The 21698-nt window shown below is 43.1% G+C and overlaps 1 protein-coding gene across 4 annotated transcripts in view; it reads left to right on the top strand.

Moving 5' to 3' along the window:
* Positions 1-21698, top strand: part of ACOXL (acyl-CoA oxidase-like) — a 269242-nt gene that overhangs the window by 132788 nt on the left and 114756 nt on the right. For all 4 annotated transcript variants that reach the window (XM_012727649.1, XM_012727648.1, XM_012727647.1 and 1 more), the window contains exon 13: positions 18034-18123. In XM_012727649.1, the coding sequence (XP_012583103.1) occupies positions 18034-18123 (90 nt within the window). The remainder of the gene's footprint in view (positions 1-18033; positions 18124-21698) is intronic.

Here is a 21698-nt window from a genome sequence, read left to right as displayed (position 1 = left end):
AGCCCCACTGTCCTGGCATGGGGAGTCCGGGTGGTGGGACGGGTCAAGGGGGCACATGGGCCTGCTGCAGCCCCGCTGTCTTGGCATGGTGAGTCCGGGTGGGGAAACGGGGCAGGGGGGCACATGAGCTGGCCATAGACCCGCTATCCTAGCTTGGGGAGTCGGGCAGGGGGATGGGGGTGGAGGGGGCACATGGGCCCGCCCCCGCCCTGCTGTCTTGGCATGGTGAGTCTGGGCAGGGGGTGGGGGGAGGGCACATGGGCCGGCCGCAGCCCCGCGGTCCTGGCGTATGACAATACAAACGTTGTCATCTGTGCGTATCCACCTCACAGATGCCCGAGGCTGCTGCACAACCTTGGTCATGAGGCGCGTGTCTCACAGTGCCTAGCCCTTGGGGGCATAATAAATATTATTCAACTTTGTGATGGGCTGCTTGCCACCATGGGGAGGGCCAGTGAGGGCCAGATGATCAAAGCTCTGCCTCGGCGTTCTGCTCCCTTGGGGAGAATGCCAGAAATGACTCCAATGGGCTCTGAGGCAGATAAGGGTGTGTCAGGCACAGAGGGACTGCACAGTCTATTCCCAGCCCCCACCTCATACTAGCTTGTGGGGTGAGGGGTACAAGGGATGAGAAATGCACATCTTGGGAGAGTTGAGGGCGTCTCTGAGAAAAACTGACATCTGTGATTCCCCAGACGCCAAGGACAGAGAGGTCTGTCTGATGCGGATGCAGGGGTCTACACCCTTGTGGGGACCCAAAGCAGGTGAGAAGGCATCCCGAATGGGGTCTCTGAGAGCAGGCCTGGCAGAGTGCTGGCATGGTGGTCTATGACTGCCAGGCTGCAGAGTGGCCTCTGGGAAGGGACGGCAGCTCTGCTTTGGTGACCCCCGGGACTGCATCACTTTATCAGCATGCATGCTGCGTGCAGGCACTGCAGGGGGCCTCTAGATGACCCCTCCCAGAGGAAAAGGGAAGGAGGAGTGACTCCCTTTTGGCCCCTTTTCCTGAGTTTAACCCTGAACTTGATTGACTATTTGCATAAAAACAGCAGCTCTGATCCCGAAGGAGAGATGGAAAAAAATCTAGCCTCAGTGAAAAGAGGGTCAAGAGCAAGTCAAGGGCAGCTACAGGAAACAAAGGGGCATTTCTGGAAAGCTGAACACTCTACCTCTCTGCATGAGAGCCTGGGGCCCTTGGAGAGGTGAGGGACCAGGAGGGACTGGACCACCACAGCAAGCAATGCATGAGGTTCTCCCACCTGAGCTGTGCCTCCGTGTGATCATTTATCCCCAGGTGGCTTGGCCCACATGTGCTCTTGATGAAGGGTGGCCTGGGTCAGCCAGGTGTGCACTGTGTCCATGGTGGTGAGCATGATTGCAGTGTGCTGTGGGGTGCTGTTGGGAGTCTACATGGAAAGAAGGAGAGAGGATGTTAAGCGACAGCTGGCACTGGGTGCTGAGGTCTTCCGTGGCAGTCCGGGCCATGGGCTCGTGGTCACTTCCCCTCAAGAACTGACAAATTGGGAGGCCTCTACCCCTTGTTTCCACTTGCCTCCCCAGGGAGGAGGTGGCTGCTTCTTTAAGCAAGACTTTGCTGGCAGCGGCTTGGAGCAGAACTCAGATATTCCAAGTTAGACCTAGAAGGTTTAGCTCAGCAGGTGAGAGGAGAGAATGGAAGTGACCCCTCTCAGAGACAGCCAGCTCAGAGTCGGGACGCTGCTGGTTCTGAACAAACCGTCATACTGTAGCCTTGATAGGTGACTCCCCCGGGTTCTCCTCAAAACCAGTGTGTTCTTCTGATCTAGTCTTTCTCCTTCACCATTCCCTTTGACGCATTTCATGGACTGGCCTGTCCAATGGACTCCTGCCCCTGAGCCTTCGTCTTTCCTACCTGCAGTCCTCCTGCACTCTGCTTGGCCTTCATGACGCTCCGTCCTTACACCTGGCCCCAGAGCTCCATGTTCTCTTGGGGCAGTCAGAGGTCTGGCAGGCATGTCCCAGTAGTCGTTCTTGGCCCCACCCTGCTTTCCAGGGACCCTGTCTGGTTGTGTTCCTTCTTGCCCAGTGCCTCCCACGGTGCGGAGGGGAGCCCTCCATCGCCATGCTGTGCACAGGACCTGAGGCTGTGGGGCCTGTTTTCCAGGTAGATGTCAGCCCTACCCCCCACCAACACCTGCCGCCTTACAAGCCTTTGGTTCCCAGGAGCCTCTTACCAGCTGGGTGTAGAGGGCCCTGTTTTCCGACTGTGTTCCTCCCTTCAGCCTTGCCTTAGCGCTACTTGTAGAAACACTAGTACTTATTGAAAGAAAACCATGAGCATCTTCTTACTGTTTTTGGTTCATCATCAAGAAGGCAGTCAACAAAAGTGGAGAGGTGTAGACTTGAGCTCGGGGCTGCTGAGATGACACTGAAAATCACTTTCAAGGTTGAAGGCTTAGCCTCCAAGATATGTATTTCAACACAGTTACTGTCTTTGGGGCCAGCAACCTCGGGTGTGACCTTGGCAAGTTGTTCTCTTCTCTTACTTCCTTTTTCCCATCTATAAAATGAGGCTAGCAAGTTTTACTTTGTAGTGGCTGTGAGGGTTAAGTTCTATGAGTCCATGAATGTCAGACACCGCCTGTGGACCTGGCAGTTGGCGTCTCTGTGATGTACCTGAGCTGGGATTTGGAGAGGAAGCTCTTACCCACTCTGTTTAACTTGCTGGCCTTCATAAAGGGGGATGGGGAACCCAGCATGGTGTGGCAGGTGCTGTGCAACCTCTAGCCTGCGAGGACTTGGTGAGATCTGGGGGAAGAGCCCCAAGCAGGGTCCTTCTCATGACAGATAAAGGGTGAGCATGAGACTTCAGGTGGGGTGGCAGAAAATCAGAGTGTAAGTCTTTGATCACTATAGCCTTCTAATGACATTGTGTCCTATCAGTCAGCAACTGTTGACTGACCAATTGGCCGATTGACAGACGGATGAGCAGATGGACAGGTGGACAGATGGGATGATGGACAGTTTGAGTGATGGCAGATGGGATGTGGACAGACTGACTGATTGACTGAATGAACACCCTATACATTCATTTTTCTTTCCCACCCTTACAACTTGGAACTAATCTACAAACCTGGGCTTCCTTTTTGTTTTATCTTGCCTTTTTATTATTATTATTATTTTTCTTTAACAGTTTTTTTTAAATACTGACTTTATTGTTACTTTTTTTGGGCAACACTGGCATTTCCTATAAGCTACTCATATTCAGAACGGTGGTGATATTTATTAGCTCTAAAATCTGTACATGTCCATCTTGACATCGTAGACTGGGACTTGAGAGGAGGGTTAGGATGGAAATTCGTTGTACTATTTTTAAGATATGAGTACATGTGACACCTAATTTTTGCTTGTACCCTAAACATCTGGCCTGTTTTTCTTGACTGCTAACTTTAATGTTTGTTAATGTTGCTAAAAGTGAGCAGTATCTGTGCAGACCAGCTTCTTTGCTCAGTAAAGCATATTTGAAATCACACTTATCATACTGTTTACTAATCACAATAGTAATTTGTAGATTAAAAAAAAAAAAACAGAATAATACAAAGAATTAACTATGTCCACATTTACACTTCCCAGAGATGACAGTGATGATTCTTTCTATGAAGTGCGTGTGTGTGCGTCAACATATTCTAGCCTTTCCCTTCAACGTCAGAGTTGATGTGGATGCCTTCAGGTCACGGTTTTTCAGTAAAGTTGTATCATGTAGATGTGCCCTAATTTATTCAATCAACCCCTTAGTTTATGTCAAAAGTTTTTTACTGTTGTAAATGACATTATCAAAATATTTAGGACCTTTTTTTGGCATACCTGTGATTGTTTCTTTGGGATCATGTATGAAAATGACATTTGTATTGTCAACAAAGGTTATACCATTTCCCATTCCACAGAATTTTAATGTTGTTGGACTAGTGGCTTGCAACCTCTTTTTATCATGATCCAAAGTAAAAGGTACACTTTTCATTACCACCCTATATTTACAGACATCTACATATGATTTCTAAAAAGTAAATTTCATTTAACAGCACTTGCCTCACTAGTCTGATGTATTCTAACACTTTTTAATGTCATTTTAAGAAGTGGTAGTTATGATGCATTAAGTTGATATCATGACCTGCTAGTAGGTCACAACCTGTGTTTTCAAAACATAGGCCAGACTCAATGATCAAACAGAAAGAGTCTTGCTTCATAGAGTTGGGAGCTACAGGCTGGCAGAATTGTGTCTACCATGATCAAAAGAACCCAGCCTTCAGGCTAATACATTTTCTGGCTCAGATTGTGAGGTGATTTCTGCTGAACCAGAATCACTAATTTAATTTTCACTAAAATGGTACTAATTTGGCCCTTTGGGATTAAAATTATGTACTTGAAAATGTGAAAGATACAAAGGCACTGGCACAAAAATGATGAGCTTTTCTTGTCTGCTTGGCTTATTTATCTCATATCCCAGGGAAGGAATCAAGGTCCAGCAGCCTCTAGTGTTTGGTCGAGACAAGAGTTCAGAGCCTTTTGCTCTTAAACTTTTCTATAGAAACTTCTGAATTCTGATTCTTTCTTTCTACAGATTAATATTTTTGTAGCATTTGATTATTGATTTTATTTTTTAGAAAGATTTATTTATGCATGCAAGAACTGGGGTACAGGCCAGAGATGTGTGTGAGGGGTTGGTAAGAGGAGTCACCAGAGACGGAGTGGAGAGCAGAACAGGCAGATGGTCTGAAATACACTGATGAGGGGAGCAGCAGGTGTGACAGGAGAGGTCATCCATGCCATGTGGGTCAGCTCACCCTGCCGGGAGTTGAACTTGTTCTGCAATGGCTGTAGAGAGCTTCATAGTGCTGTGCTTTAACCCCTTGTGTCACCAGAGAGGGCCCCGATGGTTGATTTTAGTAACATTATCTTCCTATGTTGGGAAATAATAGGAAAGCCTTAGATGGGCTGTTTGGACAGGAGCCTAGGTACTTGTTGCTTCTGTAGTGTAGGTTGAGTGCTGCAGGAATGAAAGGTTGTTTAAAGGACATATTGAACTATAAAATAGATAAATGAGAGTACACATAGAAGTGACCTTTTGGAATTAAATCTGTGTCTTTTAACTCCTTTATTTTTACTTTCTAATTTTTCCAACTACCTCTACCTTCTCAGCATAATCTGTCACTTTTTGTGCATGAAGGTTGAGATAAAGAGATTTCATAGAAAAAAGAAAAAATTTCCAAAGTCAGATTACCAAATGAACAATACTTATTGGAACGTTCATTAAATAACTTGCCCAAGGTTAAGCAGCGAAAACATGGCAGAGAGTCTTCAAAGATTCTGCACCATAGCCCATGCTCCAAACCATCTCACCATCTACAAAAGGGACACACTGACTTATGCCCTGTACTCCAGGAGACAGCTGAGTCCATTTTCATGGCATGAGCCTAATTTGACTATAATCTATTCCCTTTACATCTGTGTGACCTTGGGTCACTCCCTTACTGGACCTGTTTTCAGAAGCCCGTAGACATACCTTGCTGAGTTGCCCAGAAGTTGGTGCTAAACTGGATCTTCTCAAATTGTGGAGGCTGATTGGCAAACTGGACCCTTCTTTTCCTATCAGCCCCTCTATGGAAATCCTTGACTCTTTCTTTCAGTTGTATAGCTGAGAGGAGTGAGGAGGAATTGGTTAATTTACTTACCCCAACTCTCTTCGGTGAGTTGGAAAAGGGCCGGGAGATGAGTTGGGTAGTAAAACCTACTCTTGGCATGCAGCCGGGCAACATTCCCAATAGCCAGGGCTTTATGCTTCCATATGTTCTGCATTTTGCCTTCTAATCTCAGTGTGTAAGTGGAGACTCCAACTGGCTTCATTTGGACATGATGAAAACTCTTCACCTGCCCACATGGGATCACTGAGAGTGAAACTCTGTGGATGCTGATTAGTCAAGGAGTCAGGTCTTGGCTGCTTCTCTTTGTTTCCCACCTTTCCTTAAGGATTGACAGGGTCAACCACGTTCTCAAGACTGTGATATTAGCTGTACTTGCACGTAGCCCCTTTTCTCCATAGTCAGGCAGGCCTAGATTGAATTTCCTACAGTTGTCAGAGAGCAGTAGGGGAAGCAGAGCTCTGGATTGCGTTTCTGCTGCATTGTGCAGAGGGTCATTCAGAGAGATGGGACGGCCACCTCTTCACACACCTGTGACCTAGGACCTCACCACTGGGATCCTCAGTTTCTTTATGAAGCCTAACACATGGCAGGTACTCAGTTAATACTTGTTTCTCCTCTTCTTCCCTTTCCTGAATGTGACTACAATGAAGATCCCAGATCTTCACCCCCTGCTCACCCCACCGCTCCCCATTCAACAAGTGGGATGGTAGCTGCCTCGTGAGAACCATGGGGCCAAGTCACATTCTCAGCAACTCCAACTCCAGAGCACAAGGTTTGCAAAGACAGGCTTGCAGCCTAGATTGGCTGCATGATTCCTATCACCCCATCACTGGGGTAGAGCTGTAACTCTAGCCCCAGCTGCTGACCTTGGGCCTGCACAGCCACAATTTTTACACTTATAGTATCCCTTGTTTCCTGTATCTGTATGCCCTTACCAGAGGCTGTACCCTCCATTTTGGCTCCATTGATAACAGTTCTGCAAGATAACATTTCTGGGCTCCTAGACTCTCAGGATCAATCCCCACAGCTAGATTTCAGGGTTCCCTCACCAGGGCCCTTTCTGTGAAAGTCTTCTCATCTCAGCCTTTGGCTGCTCCGTTTTTCATCAGTGTGTTCCAGAATCCCTCTTGGGAGAGCAGAACTGGCTGAAGCAGAATAAAGAATAACTTCACAGAACTGGAACAGGATAAAGTCTCAGAAGAGATCTATGACCCAGCATGATGATAAGGTTATCAGTAAACACGCGTTGACCAGTCCTTTCATGTTGGATTTGGAGCTGCTGTTTGCTGTCTGGAGATGTAATCCAGCTGGGCAGTGACTGACTCATTATATTTTAAAGATTGCATAAGAGAACACTGAAGCAATTGTGTTTGTAAATTAAAAAAAAAAAAATGTGGTGTTATGCTGAGCCCCCTGGTTATTTAGTAGAATTAGACCCAAGACTTATTCCTTAGGGAGATTCAACACCACCTCATCTACTGGGCATCAACTATTTCTTGGAACAGAGTCAATGCTTGAAATAAACAAAACATAACTCTGGGAGTCCCAAAGAGGTGACATGAAGTCCTACTCCATTCTTGAAGCAGCCTGGCCAGGCTCTGCTGGGAGCCTGTTTCTGCTTATTGATACTCACACATGGTCCCCAGTTTCTGGGGTGTTGCAGAAGTAAAAGATTGCAGGGCCTCTGATTGCAGGAGAGAACCAAAAGGAACCAAAGAAGAGCCAGATAAAACAGACTGAAAAATCCAAGAATACAGCAGGTCCTTACCCACCCTCAGGAGTTGAAATTCTTCTGGAATAAGAAATCCTTCAGGCAGAGCAGGCTCTGTGCAGACAGGCAGATGGGTGCACAGTTCTTTGGGGGTCACCTCTCTATCCTGGATGCTGCAGATTTACCATTCTGTGGAATAAAATAGATGGTGTTTTTTTTGTTTGTTTTTTTTGTTTTTTTTTTTAAACGCTCAGCTTTTCACAGCAATCCCCTGGACATGTATCTCTCAAAACAGATAAGTAGGTCAGGCTAACTTGGAGCTCACATGGCAGAGACCATTTTGCTCTCCATCCAATTTCTTAAGAAGGAACAGAGCCAAGAAAAATCCTGGCTGGTGCCTGGGCCATGTGTAGCTAGTGGTGTTGGTAGAGGACTCTAAGTCTGAAGGTTATGGGTCAAGCTGGCTGGGATCTGGTGTGTGATCAGGGTCAGTGAAAGATGGGCTTTGCCATAGCACCAAGTAACTGGACAGTAGAGTGGGAGGATTTCAGAGAAAGCCTATACTCCGAGAGGGTCCACAGCTAGATCTGGAAAGTCTTCTGAGAATAGACTGGCTGGGGTCCAAGTGTTGACCCCTGTATAAAGAGCTTAGTGGTTACCATGGCAACTTTATCAGCCAAACTCTTTGTTCAACCCCATCCTAATTTTTCCAGGGCACCAGTGAGTCTGATCAGCTCCCTCTCTTTCCAGTTCATCAACTAGAGACCTTTTTCTTTGAGTGAACTATAGGTCTTCAAGAAAAAATCTCAATATTCTGGGGCTCTTGGTTAAACTCTAGGCTTTTTCTCTTATCACCACTGTCTCTGAGCATTATGCAGACAACCTATTTTGTTGAGGGGAGTTAGAAAGGCAACATAATAAAAATTGTTTTGTAAATTATGTATTATTTTGCAATTTGCTCCAAGATTTGAGGAATCAGTTCTTATTTTTGAAAGAGGCCTTTCTCTGGACTTCTGCTCAGTAAAGTGCCAGGGACCTGTATAGATGTCACTATCTTTAATTCTCTAATAGTCCTATGAATAGGAATTATTATCTTTATGGTTTTCCCATGTATGGAAGGACTAAGGCCAGAAGAGAGAGATACTGTTTCTTCAGGTCTAGAAGAAGGTGGAGGCAGGAGTGGTGTTTCATATCTTCCAACACCAAAGCTCATGTCCATAATTCAGAACCTTGATTTTTTGTTTTTTTTTTTGTTTTTTTTTTTTTTAATGGAGGGGTAGCGTAGGGTTAAAAAGATGATAACTTTGCTTTTGGACCCTGTGTTTTGTATTAATCAATGTTCTACACTTAACCCCCATTTAATATAATATATGCTTTTAAAAACAAGCCTATGTGTTTGCTATTAATCTGTGGCTGCTGGAAAGAAGCATCTTCCCAGTAAGAAAATCTACATGTCATGTTTGTGAGTATCTTATGTTAGTGGGTCTTATCTAGTTAGGCAAATTAGAGTGGGAGAGCTGCAGGCAATAAAACTGACCTTCATCACTGATAAAGAAAAGGGAGATAACTAAAATAAGCCAAGGACTATCCATTTTACTGGCAGCATTCCTTTGAAGATCTCAGCCCAAGGTTTTTAAGGGCATAAAAAAGGTGATTATAAATTTTATGTGGAATGGATTGCATCCAGACATACAAGAAAATAATGGATAGAACTGGCATCGATCCTGATTTGAATTTGCCAAATTCTGAATCTACTGTATTTTCATTTTACCCTCCCTTGAGATGGTTCATAACTCTCCAGAAGGATTTACCCCATCACTTTAAGGAAATAAGATGGGGAATTTTTTTCTGTACTTTTGAATTTGTGATCATTAAAGTTCTTTTAGATGCAAGTAAGAGATACCCATTACAGACTTACTCAAGCAAGATAGGAAATGCATTTTAAGTAGAGAAAGGGATTTGTTCTGGAATCCAGGTTCCATAAGGCTCAGCACCCGTGAAAGGATCTGGATCAGAGAGAGTTCTGCTCTTGTGTAGCCTTCCCTCATGGCCCACAGTCTCAGGCATTGCATCTTTAGTGTCTGCCTATTCTTCTTGCTCCTCTGCATTCTGGACTGTCCTTTGGCTGTGGCATTTATCTCCATTCCAGCTCTATCTAATCTGAGATGATGTCTCATGAATCAGCGCTGAATCACTCACTCAGTTTGAATTGGAATCCTTCCCCACTCAGTCATTTTTGGTTTGGGAATATGGTCACATCAAGAACATGCCTATGGATGCCCCACTTATATTGGGGGAAGAGAAGACATTTTTCATATACTATAATATAAATGATAGTTGTAAAAATATTTTCTGTCTATACTACTTTGTGGCTGTTATATATAAATAGAGATGAATTTTTTACGTTGATCTTTTTACCACTTTGTTGAAGTGTTACAATAATTTTAGTTACTTGATTGTTGTAGTTCTCTGTGAAGATAGTAATTTCATTGGTAATTAGTAACATTTTCTTCTTGGATGTATTTACATTTCTTTCTTGGTATCCATGAGCATGGGATAGCTTTAGTCTCCTGTTTTTGGAGCAAAAACCTTTAGTAACATATTTCTTATTGTATAGGTGTTTTGCCTCCGTTGTTAGGTTAATTCTTTTTTTAGCGATTGAATGAAGTTATTTTCTTAATCTTTTTGCTTCTTATTTGTTGTGTATAAAAAAGTGATGGATTTTTCTATGTTGGTTTTGTAACCTGCCACTTTGCTTTATTCATTTATCATTTAGTAACTTTTTGATGAAGTTTTTAGGACCTTCTTTATATAGTAAATACTGCAAATAGTGATAGTTTTACTACTTTCTTTTTTATTTGGATTCCATTTACTTACTGAATTTGTCTGAATGCTCTGAGTAAAACCTGTAAAACTGCTGTAATAGAAGTGACAATAAGTATTAGGCTTTCAGCTTTTCACCACTGAGTATTACATTGGCTGTTATTATAATGAGGTAATTTTCTTCTCTTCCCATGTTGTTGAGAGGTTTTATCATAAATTGGTGTTAAATCTTATCAAATGCTTTTTCTGCATTAGTTTTACTTTTGTTGATATGGTGCATTGCATTAATTGATGTGTGTGTGTGTGTGTGTGTGTGTGTACAGGATCCATGAATGAATGAACTGCCTCCTAGCCTCTTTCCCAGTTGATAAGCCTGGAGAGCGAAGGTTCACCTCACAGCACATCATGCAGGTGGGAGAGTTCCTCATCACAACCACCATTGCTAGGTCCTGAACCTTGGCTATCAGATGACACCTCCCAGATCATGGTTGTCACAAAAGTTTCTCATGAATCTCACACACACCAGCTGCCTCCTCCCCCATACTGGAGCTGCATAGATATACAGTATATAGCTAATAAAAGTATAAAAAGTATAAAGCTAATTCACCTTTTAAGAGATATTTCTCCTGGTTGGTGGGTTAGTCTTTGTGTTTTCAATTGCCTCACCCCTACAAATAAGACTGATTGTGTCTGTTTTCTCTTTTTCAAAGTAACAACATTTACCCTCAATTTGTTTCAAGGGGGTGGGGAGAAAACCTGTTTCTGATTTATTTGGATACATTTATTAAATGTAATCATACAGTAAAAAAAAAAAAAGAAAGAAAACCAGAGATATTAAAAACAGCAGGAAAATATTAAACTTTCAGTGTCCAAAGTTTGAATCATAAAAAATATCTTGTGGGGCTCTCACTGAAATGGGACACAACCTAATGACATTCACAATTACTTGCTGAGAGGCTCGATGTAACCCAGAAGGCAGAGATAGGGTAACGCGTCTACCTAATATGCTCTTTCCTCACGGAGCCGAGGTTCTGGCCCGCATCACCCCTGAGGATTCTGTTGGCTTTAGGAGCATGGAGTTTAGAGTTCCCTCTGGCGATTCCACATCTCTTTCTTTCTTTCTTTTTATTAAGATTGAAATAAGCTAATGGAAAATATTATTCACTTATTTTTTGGATGAAGACTATTCCTTCCCCTTTTTCTCATCTCCTCCCACCCTACCCCAAATAGAAATATATAACCAAATGCCCCATATAGGAATTCAGCGTGGGAAGAAGAAATATTCTGGAAACAACCATTTCATTCTATAGCAAAAACCCAAGTTGCTATTGAGTGTCTTGAGATGATGGCTTAGAGAAGGATTTTCTCAGACACCAAAGGATTTATTCACATTGGATGGAGTAGCAGTTCACCTTGAGTTATCTTTGGTTGTAAACAAGCAAGATGCATAACAATCTACACACACACACACACACAGTATTTGGTTTTGCTAGGGCTTATATAACAAGAGTGTCTCAGCTTGTATGACTTAAACAACAAAAATGCACTTGCTTACATTTTGGAGGGCAACAGTTATGAATTCAGGTGGTGGCAGGTTTGGTTTCTTCTAAGGCCTCTCTCCTTGACTTGTGATTGTTCCCCCCCCTGCACCCCCACATTTTCACATGGTCTTCCCTCTTTCTTGTATCTGGCCCTAATGTCTTCTCATGAGAACTAGGGCTCATCCCAGTGACCTCATTTACCCTAATTACTACTTTATAGGCCCTGTCTCCAAATGATGTCACATTCTGGGATACTGGAGATTAGGACTTCAATATGTAAACTTTGGGGGGCACAATTCAGCCCATAATACACACATGTATGATTCTCATCAATGATTTGATAGACCCTCCTCCCCCTCAAAGAAACTTTCAGTTTTAACTTGAGATGCATGAAGGGCCAACTTTTCATGTCCTGCCATGGAGAGAGTCCCAAGAGAGACGCAGAGTGAGAGTTAAGAGCACACCACCCAGGCTTTCAGGGCTGCTTTGTGGGCAGACCTGAGGCACTTGGAGTCCCTCCCACTCAAAACAGCATCACATGTTGTATAAAGGGCTCTGGGAGCCCTGACACCTCTGCCTTTCACTTAGCCAGGATGCTTTCTCAAACACAGAAACCCAAGAACTGGGTTTTGGCATGTGGCCTTCCTGCATAGTGCATATCTTTGGCACCCCAGTTAAAATTGAGACAACGATGAGTCTTACAAGATTAAAAAGAACCACAAAAGGGAGCCTTATGGTGGCAAGATGGAGGTAAAAATGCTCCATGGCAGCAGTTGTAGGAAGAGTATGAAGGATAGCCCTGGTATTGCCCAAGAATATTTCAGACACTTCTAGAAAGTACCATGGAAGGAGCAGATCCCTTGGTAACCTGGACAGTAGGGAGGCATTCCACCTTCTTGGCAGAAGCAGGTTCTCAAGGTCATTGGCTTTTGGGAGGATGAGGTTGGGAGGAAGGCATGACACCCGTATCACTCTGACCTGCAAGATTGGGGCCTGGCAGGTCTTTTCTGTCTGACCAAGAACAGATTCAGTCTGTATGCCTCATCCTGGAGTTGACCGACTTGGCTGTGGCAGCTCCTCACAGATGTTGCATCTGAATAAAGGGTGGCACCTCAAAGGAAGGGGGCTCCAGGGAGACTTCGGGGCAAACCTCAGAACTGGTTGGGGGAAGGAAGGGCTGTGTCTTATCTGGTCCCTAGGCAGATGATAGGGTGGTAACTGAGGCTCCCAGACCCTCAATATGCAACAGCAACCTTCCTGGTCTTTTCTGCTGAGGCCACAGCCCTGCACGGCACCCCAAATCCCATGCATGATGCTATTGTCTACTGGTCTAGCCCCACAGAGGGCCCTGGCATGATGTCACATTCAACTCCAGACTTGTGTTCTTCTCCCAGCTCTGTGTGTCCTATTCGGGTGTCCCAGTCACTGAGAAAGTGGCACCTTCTCCTCTGGGTTCATGTGGCTATTGCAGATAATATTGTTTGTTTTGGGCACTTGCTCAATGTCAAATCTGTATCTCCTGTTTCTTCCTCCTCCTCCTTGATCTCCCACCCCTGTTAGAATAACTGACTGCTGATTGTCACTGGGCCCAGGCAGGGCTCCCCTCCCCGCTTACCCTGCACCTGTCCTGGTCTCTGAGAGGGTGGAGTCTGTGTGCTGGGCTGATCAGTGCTCTGCTTTACACTCCTTGAGGTGCTCACATCACCTCTTCTTGGCCCTCCAATGGGAGAGGCGGAGATGCCAGGATCTGGCCCAGCAGTGCCATTCAGAGTGCAGGCTGGAGAAGCTGAAGTGGGATTTGTGTTTACTGTTTGTCTTCCTCCGCTCACAGCTGTATCTGTAGTACCCTTATTGAATTCAGTCACTTTTCAGGAGCCCCGTGCCTCAGTTAAGGCTCATGTATGAACATCTCTGCCCATCTCTAAGCCCCTTAGACACTCCGCCAGCCACCTGAGCTCTGAACCAGCAGCCCCGATAGCCATTTTTCAGGGCTTTGCCCTGCCTGTCCACGTGTCACTCCTGCCGCTATTGAACACCAAGTGTGGGCTCTGACATCCTGGCCCTTCTGTGCCTGGCCATGGACTCCCTGTCACCGGCTGTCTCCTCTGCATCTGAGCTCTGCCCTCTATCAGCCCAGGTCCTGCTTGGTGCCCTTCTCCCAGGGCAGGGCTGGCAGAGCGCTTCCGAGGCGGGCAGTTTGTTCCTTTGTCTTCATCTCTCCTTCCCTTTCCATGTCCCTCTGTCTGTCCTGCCCTCTGCCCACCTTGTAAAAGAAAAGAGTGCATGTTGGCATTTGAATTGAAGGGCTCAAGGTTCCTACCCTAACCTGCAGATAATTTCATTTGATCAAATGCAAATGCCAGATACTGTGTTCCTCTAAAGTACCGAACCCTGTTTTCATGCCGAGGGTCTGGTGGTGAATAGGGTACAGCCTGTGTAGAATGGACGCTCTCTAAAATGGAATGTCCATTCTAGAGGGGACAGACAGACAGATACATGCTAAAAAGCAGACTTTAGCATGGATGCGTAATTAAAAGAGTGAAATGCTGTGAAGAAAAAACAAGCTGCTATAAGGAGATGGGGTATGGTGGCGGTGGGTGGAGCGGCTGTTTCAGAAGGAACAATCAGGAACAGCTCCCTGCAGTGTGGAGGACTAACTGGAGGCAAGGGAGACACGCTATGGGCCCAGGGGAGTGTTCAGACACAGAGAGCAGCTTTACAAAACTTCAGAGAAGTGGGCAAAGCCGTGCAGCTGGAGCACAGTGGAAAGCCTCACTGAACCTCACCTTTCTCATCTCTGTGGGTGACGGGGTGCTGAGATGTTGGGGTGAAGAGTAGAAATTGAAGTGACATGACCTCTGTAACTCAGAACATAGACTTTGTCCCAGACAGTGACTTCCTTGACTGCCCCTCCTCTTAGCACATGCCGGGGAGCTGGTTTATAGCGTGTGAAGCAAGCAAGCGCTGAGGTGCCACCTGCTGTGCTGGTGTCTCTGACCACTTGCAGGCCCAGGGCTGTGCCCCAACTTGCCACCCATGGGTGCTGTGGGTGACTATGCGACTAACGTATTTCCTGCTCCCCCGCAAACCACCATCTCATTTTGCTCAGGCTCTCTCCCTTGCTCCTGTCCCTGACATCCTAGAGGCCCCTCGGTCTGCCCTCACTCTCCTTCTAGGCTCAGCCATACTCTACAGCTTTCCACACACCCCAGGCCTCCCTCTACCCGCATGGGCTTTGTCGGCTTTGGGTCCCTCCTCACCTGCCTCCCCTCTAATACCTGTGTCTGTTGTTGGGCTTCCAGTTCCTTCCCCGGGTCTTGTTCTTGGGTTTATCTTTCTCAGGAACTCTTTTACCTCCAGCATCACGAAATTATGGATGGCTCTTTATCATTTTCCTCCATTTTCCATCTTATGTATTGCTTTAGTTATAAAAGAGCCAAAAGGCTCATTTTTTTTTGGAAGATATAATAATGGTTTATTTTTACATCATTTTGTGCCTTTTCCCATCTCAGTTGTAATCCCCATGGGTTTCCCATCACCAAATCACCTGTGGTGCCATCACCATAGTCCAGTGCACTTCCCTCCCCCCACTGTTTTTGATCCCATTCCCCATTCTACCCCCATAAAATGTTTTTGAAAGTTTTTAAGTGAATCTAAGATTTAATAAAAATTGGCTATTGGTATATTGAAATGTGCATTGTATATATTAATGGGGTTTTCCTTTAGGTTATTAAACCCTTAAAAGTTTTTTTTTAAATATATAATAGTTTATTTTTATATCATAATGTGCATTTTTCCATCTCAGTTGTAATCCCCGTGGGCTTCCCCAAAAGGCTCATTTTTATGTAGAAAATCACACACACACTGAATTACTCCAGGTTGGAAACGTTACTGATTGATAATAAGTTGTCTCCAAAGAATTAGGGACTCCAGATGTAGGCTATCATTCCTCAAGAAAATGACTGCAAGTCCCATCCAGTAAATTTTCTTTGTCTCGTGTCTTCCTTTAAACTTGTCTGTATGTGGATCATGGATGCCTTTGGCTTTTTGAACCTATGTAGTATCTAAGTAGGTTACTTCAGATATTCCAGGGATTTAGACATTTTTTGAGGATTTTCTGGCCTATTCTAAGGAAATTAGACCATAAACAAGCCTCTGGCACTTTCAGGAGATTGTACGCAAGGTGCTGACCACAGACACTGCCTCACACCTAGTTGGCCCTTGGGTTTTCTCGTTGCTGTTTCATTTTCAGTTGCCTGCAAGCTCTCTGAAGGTTATAAGCCTTGTTTACCTCAGCTCTGAGAGTCTAGAATCATAAGGAAAATGGACATGCGGTTTTCCTTGTTTTTCAAAGCTGAGAGAGAAATAAATTACATTGCATTGAAAACTACTTAAGATGAAACATGTTTACGTTCACAGGACTCCCGGTGTCTATTTTGTGAGAGACTGCAGTCTTCAGTTGCTGATTCTGTTGCCCTCTGAGTAGATTATCTCTCTGGTCATTTTAAATCCCCCATGGACAGGTTTCCAGGGCAAGGTCTGAACATGTTCAGACATGCTAGACAGTAGCAAAGAGGCTGTGACTCCCTCTTTGAGCATTTTGCTTCTTCAAAATTATTATTTTGAGCATTGCACAGCTATGCTGCCTCTGTAGAACTGCTTCTTCCCAACATGGAAATGGTATATTTAGTAGGAATCTTTTCTACACTACACCTTGGAGCTTATTCATGAACAGTCTTTCAAGACTCACAGGGGTCACAGCTGTTGTGAGGATGAAAATAATTAAGGGAAATAAATGAAGTTTGTGTAAAGCACCTTGTACAGTACCTGACTTGTGGTGGATACTTGAGACATGGTACAATTAAATGAAAATGAGTCAGCCCCAGACTTGTGGGGGAAGTGCTCTGAGGTGTGATCACATTCAGTCAGAACCTGATTTTGTGTGGTTGCCTTTTAGGGAGCAGACTTAACCCTGCGGTTATGGGGTGGCAAGGAGGCTGAGCTGCTCCAGGTTGGAAGCGTTACTGATTTAATCATCCTAAATATAATCACCAGACACATGTGAAAGTAATTGAGGGTTCCTCCAGGCTTGTGAAGATGCCTTTGCTTGTAAATTGTGGATGTTAATACTGCCCAGTGTTCTCTGATGCTGAAGGGGCTGACTTCTGAGGCAGGAAGCCAGGAGATGCTGATCTTCATAGGACTTCAGGGTTCTGTAGGCATCTGAACCCTGGAAGTGCTGACTTCCGTGACTCAAGTAGCTGTTTTCAGAAATGAAGCAGATCCCGAGGCATTAATGGACATGTAGATTGGAGTATGTGGTTGACCATGGGGGCACCCTTCTGTGACTCTCCAAATCTCATGTGACTTGAAAATTTCAACAGGCCCTACATCTTTCATTCCCTAGAGCTGACATGCTAAATACAAAACTGACACCTCTGATAAAGATTCTTTAGGCAGGATTGCTTTGTAGAAGCAGGGTTTGAGAGTGGAATGATTCTGGAGATTTAATGGGGAGAACAAGGCTCTGGAAGAATTAGAGTGTAGAGCCTTGAGAAGGGGAAGAACCTGCAGCCAAACTAAGGCAAACAAGCTGCCTTCACGTTTGCCTGGGGCTGATCCACTTTCTCTTGCGGGACTCAGTTTGTGTGCAGAAACACTATCAACACTTTGAAAATGAGCAACAGGCTACTGCAATTTAAAGGAAGAAAGAAAAGGAGGAGAGGGAGAAAGAGGGAGAAAAAGTGTGGGACAGATGAAGGAAGTAAAAGAGGGAGGGAGGGAAGGAGGAAGAAGAATATTTAATGACAGTAAGGTGTATAGTGGCGATTTCAGACCTTTACATTGGCTCCTAAACATTGAACAGCTATGCACTAATTTGAAAATGGTCGTTGAAGGGTTTAGGGAAGCATCAATCTCTCACATAGCTTAGAGCGTAATCACTAATACCTTGACACTTTTTAAAATTTCTAAGTTTTGGAAGAGAGGGAGAAAAAGAAGGGCATAACTTGTTGAAATATTTTAGAAAAATTGACATAACTATTTTCAAATGATTTTACTGCAAACGAAAGCAACACCCAAAAAATCTATGCACCAGAAGCTAATGCTGATGGATCTCCATAGTTAGTGTGGTTGTTCTGGGTAGGAGAAATACAGTTATTTTCTTCTTTTCTATTTTCTATTTTCTGTGTTTTTTTTTAAACTTCAAGGAAAAATAATCTTTTGTAATGGTGGTATTGCACACTTTAAATATGTTTTCTTTTCTTTGTCTTTGCAACAGGGTTACATGATGGAAAACCGAATCTCAGGCTTAAAATGTGACACAGATGTGTTTGTAACTTTTGAAGGTGACAATGTTGTTATGCTTCAGGTAAGACTCAGGAAATGCTTATTTTTCTTAGACATCAGAATTTTTAAGATTAAGAGTTATCCAGAAATCAGAAGTGTTTCTTGTTTTATTTTCATCTGATGTCTTGGTTTCATTGGCAGGTGTTTTCCTGTTAGCCACTTAGTTTTTGTAAAAGTTGAGGAAGGGAATGAAAATGATTTTCTTTTGGCTGATTTTTTGAGAATTATTATTTGTTTTTGGTTTAAGAAAGCTTCTTGTACATATCACGCCAGGTTCTTCTACTGGGAAGGCTATTCCCAAAGAGTGTGTAAGGCCACAGAAGATGAACAAGCAAAACAAAAAACATGAAAAGCCAGTTTACAAAAGGAGGGCAATTGATCGGCTCTGTTGGTGGCCAGAGACATGCGCTTTAGGGCACACTGTGATTCTGTTTTCTTTTGCTATCAAATTGGCTTGTGTTTAGGGGCATGTTGAAGTCCCAGTGTTGGTGAGAACAGAAGGGGCATGCTTTCATTTTACTATTGAGCTGTATATTATTTTACTTCTGGGATTCCAAGATAATAACCCCAAATATAGAAAAACTTTAGGGCACAACCATTTTCATCAGTTATGTACTCCATATATTATGGAATCTACATTTTCAACACTAGGTCAATAATTATATAAATCATGGTTTCTCTATTCAGTGGAGACTTACAGAGTCTTTAAATTGTATGTAAAAAGAATTTATTACAGAAATTAAAAACTTATGGTAAGTAAAAATTATAGAAAATTATATGCGGTCAGAATATGGTGATTTTTTTTCTTTAAATAGGGACCCTGGTTCTGCTAAGAAGGACTAGCCCCTCTCTTCCCAGGGCCTCCCTCTTAACAATTCAACTCCTGGGACATAACAAGCATAGGAAGCATAGGAAGGCTTTGAAAGTAAAGAAGAAGGAAGCCTGCTTAGGGACCTTGGGACTTGAGGAAGGAAATAACAGTAAGTTCCCTGGGTTTTCTTATTGCCTCCCCTAATTCCTGGACAGGATATGCATGCTCTCAATCTCTAAAATTCACAAACAAAATGTGCTCCAAGAAAATCTTATGCTCTCTAGTCATTGGATAAGGAAGGTGATGGCCCAACAACAGAAAACCTTTTTGTTGCTCTACACCACACTACACTCTACACTAGTCACACACAATAGAAAAAATGGAGACACACACACGCAGGCACCAAAATTAGGTAGACCTGGTAAGAGCTGACCTTCCCCTTGACTCTCAATGAGAGGAAGTAGGTGGGGGAGCTAGCAGGTGGTAGCACTCCTATTGCCCCACTTAGTGGTATTGATAGGGCTGAGTAGGAGTTAATCTTCCAATGTATGCCTGGTGGGAGAAGGTGGAGCTCAGTCTCCCATTCAGCTAAGAGCTGAACACATTGGTTAGCTAAACATTCACTTCTACCCAATAAAAATAAAACCCAATGAGGTGCTGTAAGGAGAGCTAATCATCAGTATGTTGTAATCTTCTGTCCCACTGTCAGTAGGATCTAATGGTAAGTTGAGTTTCCCTCACCTGATGTTCACTTTTCTAACTTCTTTGACCTATTGACTGGTCAGGAATATGATGCTGACTTTCCACGTATTTGTGAATTTTAAAATGTTCCTCCTGCTATTTTGGATTATGATCTTTAGGATTTAGAACTTTCAGAATTTTGTGCTTTCAATAATATTTTGTCTTTCAGGATTTTGGTGTTTGGGATTGTGTCTTTTGGGATTATGACCCAAATAAACAATGTAACGTTACACCTCAAGGACCTAGAAAAAGAATAACATGCTAAGACCAAATTCAATAGAGGGGAGGAAATAGTAAATATCAAATAGTGAACAACAAAACAATTGACAAATCAACAAAATGAGGTGATTTTTGAAAGATTAGCAAAATAAACCTATCTTTAGCTAGACTAAAAAGTAAAAACGAGAGAGAATTAAATAGAAGCCTAAATGTAAGAAGGGCCATTACAGTCAATACCACAGAAATACAAAGAATCCTAAGAGACTACTATGAACAATTATACAACAACAAAATGGATAACCTAAAAAATGGATAAATTCATAGAAACATACGACCTACCAAGAATGAATCACGATGAAATAAAAAACTTAACAGATCAATAACAAGTTAGGAGATTGGATCAGTAATTGAAAACCTCCCAGCAAAGTAAAACTTGCACCAAATGGCTTCACTGGTAAATTCTACTAAACATCGGAGAGAGAATTAACACCAGTCTTCCTCACACTCTTTCAAAAAGAAATAGAAGAGGAAGTTATACTCCCACATTCATTTTATCTTGGTAACAAAGTTTATAACACTGCAAAAAGAAAACTACAAGCTATTATCTTCAATGCATTAAGTATGCAAAAATTCTTAACAAAATATAGGCATACCAATTCAACCGCACATTTAAAGGACTATACAGTAGGAGCAAGTGGTATTTATCCCTGAAATGTGAAGATGGTTAATGATTTATTGATATAAATCAGTAAACTTGATATGCCAATTGAATAGAATGAGAGATAAAATCATCTGATGAGCTCAGTAGGTGGAGAAAAATCCACTTGACAAACTTGATGATAAAAACTCTTAACAAACTGGGTATAGAAAAAGTGTACCCAAACATAGCAAAATAAATAAGCATGTGAATAACCCATAGCTGACATATACAACAGTGAAAGATTGAAAGCTTTTTCTCTAAGATCAAAAACATGACAGGGTATTCTTGCAATTCCTCCTCTCCATAGTCAGAAAATCCTTGACATAAATTAGGCAGGGAAAAAAAGGAAAAAGTATTTAAACTGGAAAGGAAGAAGTACAATAGTCTGCAGATGACATGATCTTATGTATAGAAATCTTAAAGGCTCCACCAAAAATATTATTAGAACCTGTAATATTATTAGAATATAGTGAAGTTACAGGGTACACTAGCAATCCTAAGAAAGAAGACCAATTTTAAAGATACCACACTTTTTGACCTCAGATTATATTACAAAACCATAACAATAAAAACATTGTGGCACTTGCATAAAAATATACACATAGAACAGTGGAATAGACTCGAGAGCTCAGAAAAACAAAAAACAAAAAACACCCCGTGCCTATACAGTTGGTTAATATTTGACAAGGGGACCAAGTATCCTCAATGGAAAAAGGATAATCTCTTCAATAAGTGGTGCTGGGAAAATGGATACTAACAAGAAAAATAATGAAATTGGGCTGCTGTTTCACACTACCCACAAAAAAAGTAACTCAGATTGATTAAAGACTTAATATAAGGCCCAAAACTGCAACCCCCCCCAAGAGAAAACATACAAAATAAAGAGGCTTGGATGATCCTCACCCTTAAACACAACTCATATAAACACACACACACACACACACACAAGCCAACTAAACTGAAATTTGCTCAAAGGAAAATTTAAAAGTTCACTGCTAGAGACGGGGGACTTTCCCACAGAAATTTTATGCTGAGGTCAGTGGTTTGCTGTCGGGACAAAACAGGAAGTGGCAAGGGTAGTAGTGACCAAGGCAGCAGCCACTCCAGTCAGCAGAACAGGCTGGGG

Source organism: Condylura cristata, unplaced genomic scaffold (genome assembly GCF_000260355.1).
Source record: "Condylura cristata isolate star-nosed mole 26May11 unplaced genomic scaffold, ConCri1.0 scaffold00020, whole genome shotgun sequence".
NCBI lineage: Eukaryota > Metazoa > Chordata > Mammalia > Eulipotyphla > Talpidae > Condylura > Condylura cristata.
The sequence above is the reverse complement of the archived record's forward strand: the minus strand, read 5'-3'. Positions and strand labels throughout refer to the sequence as shown.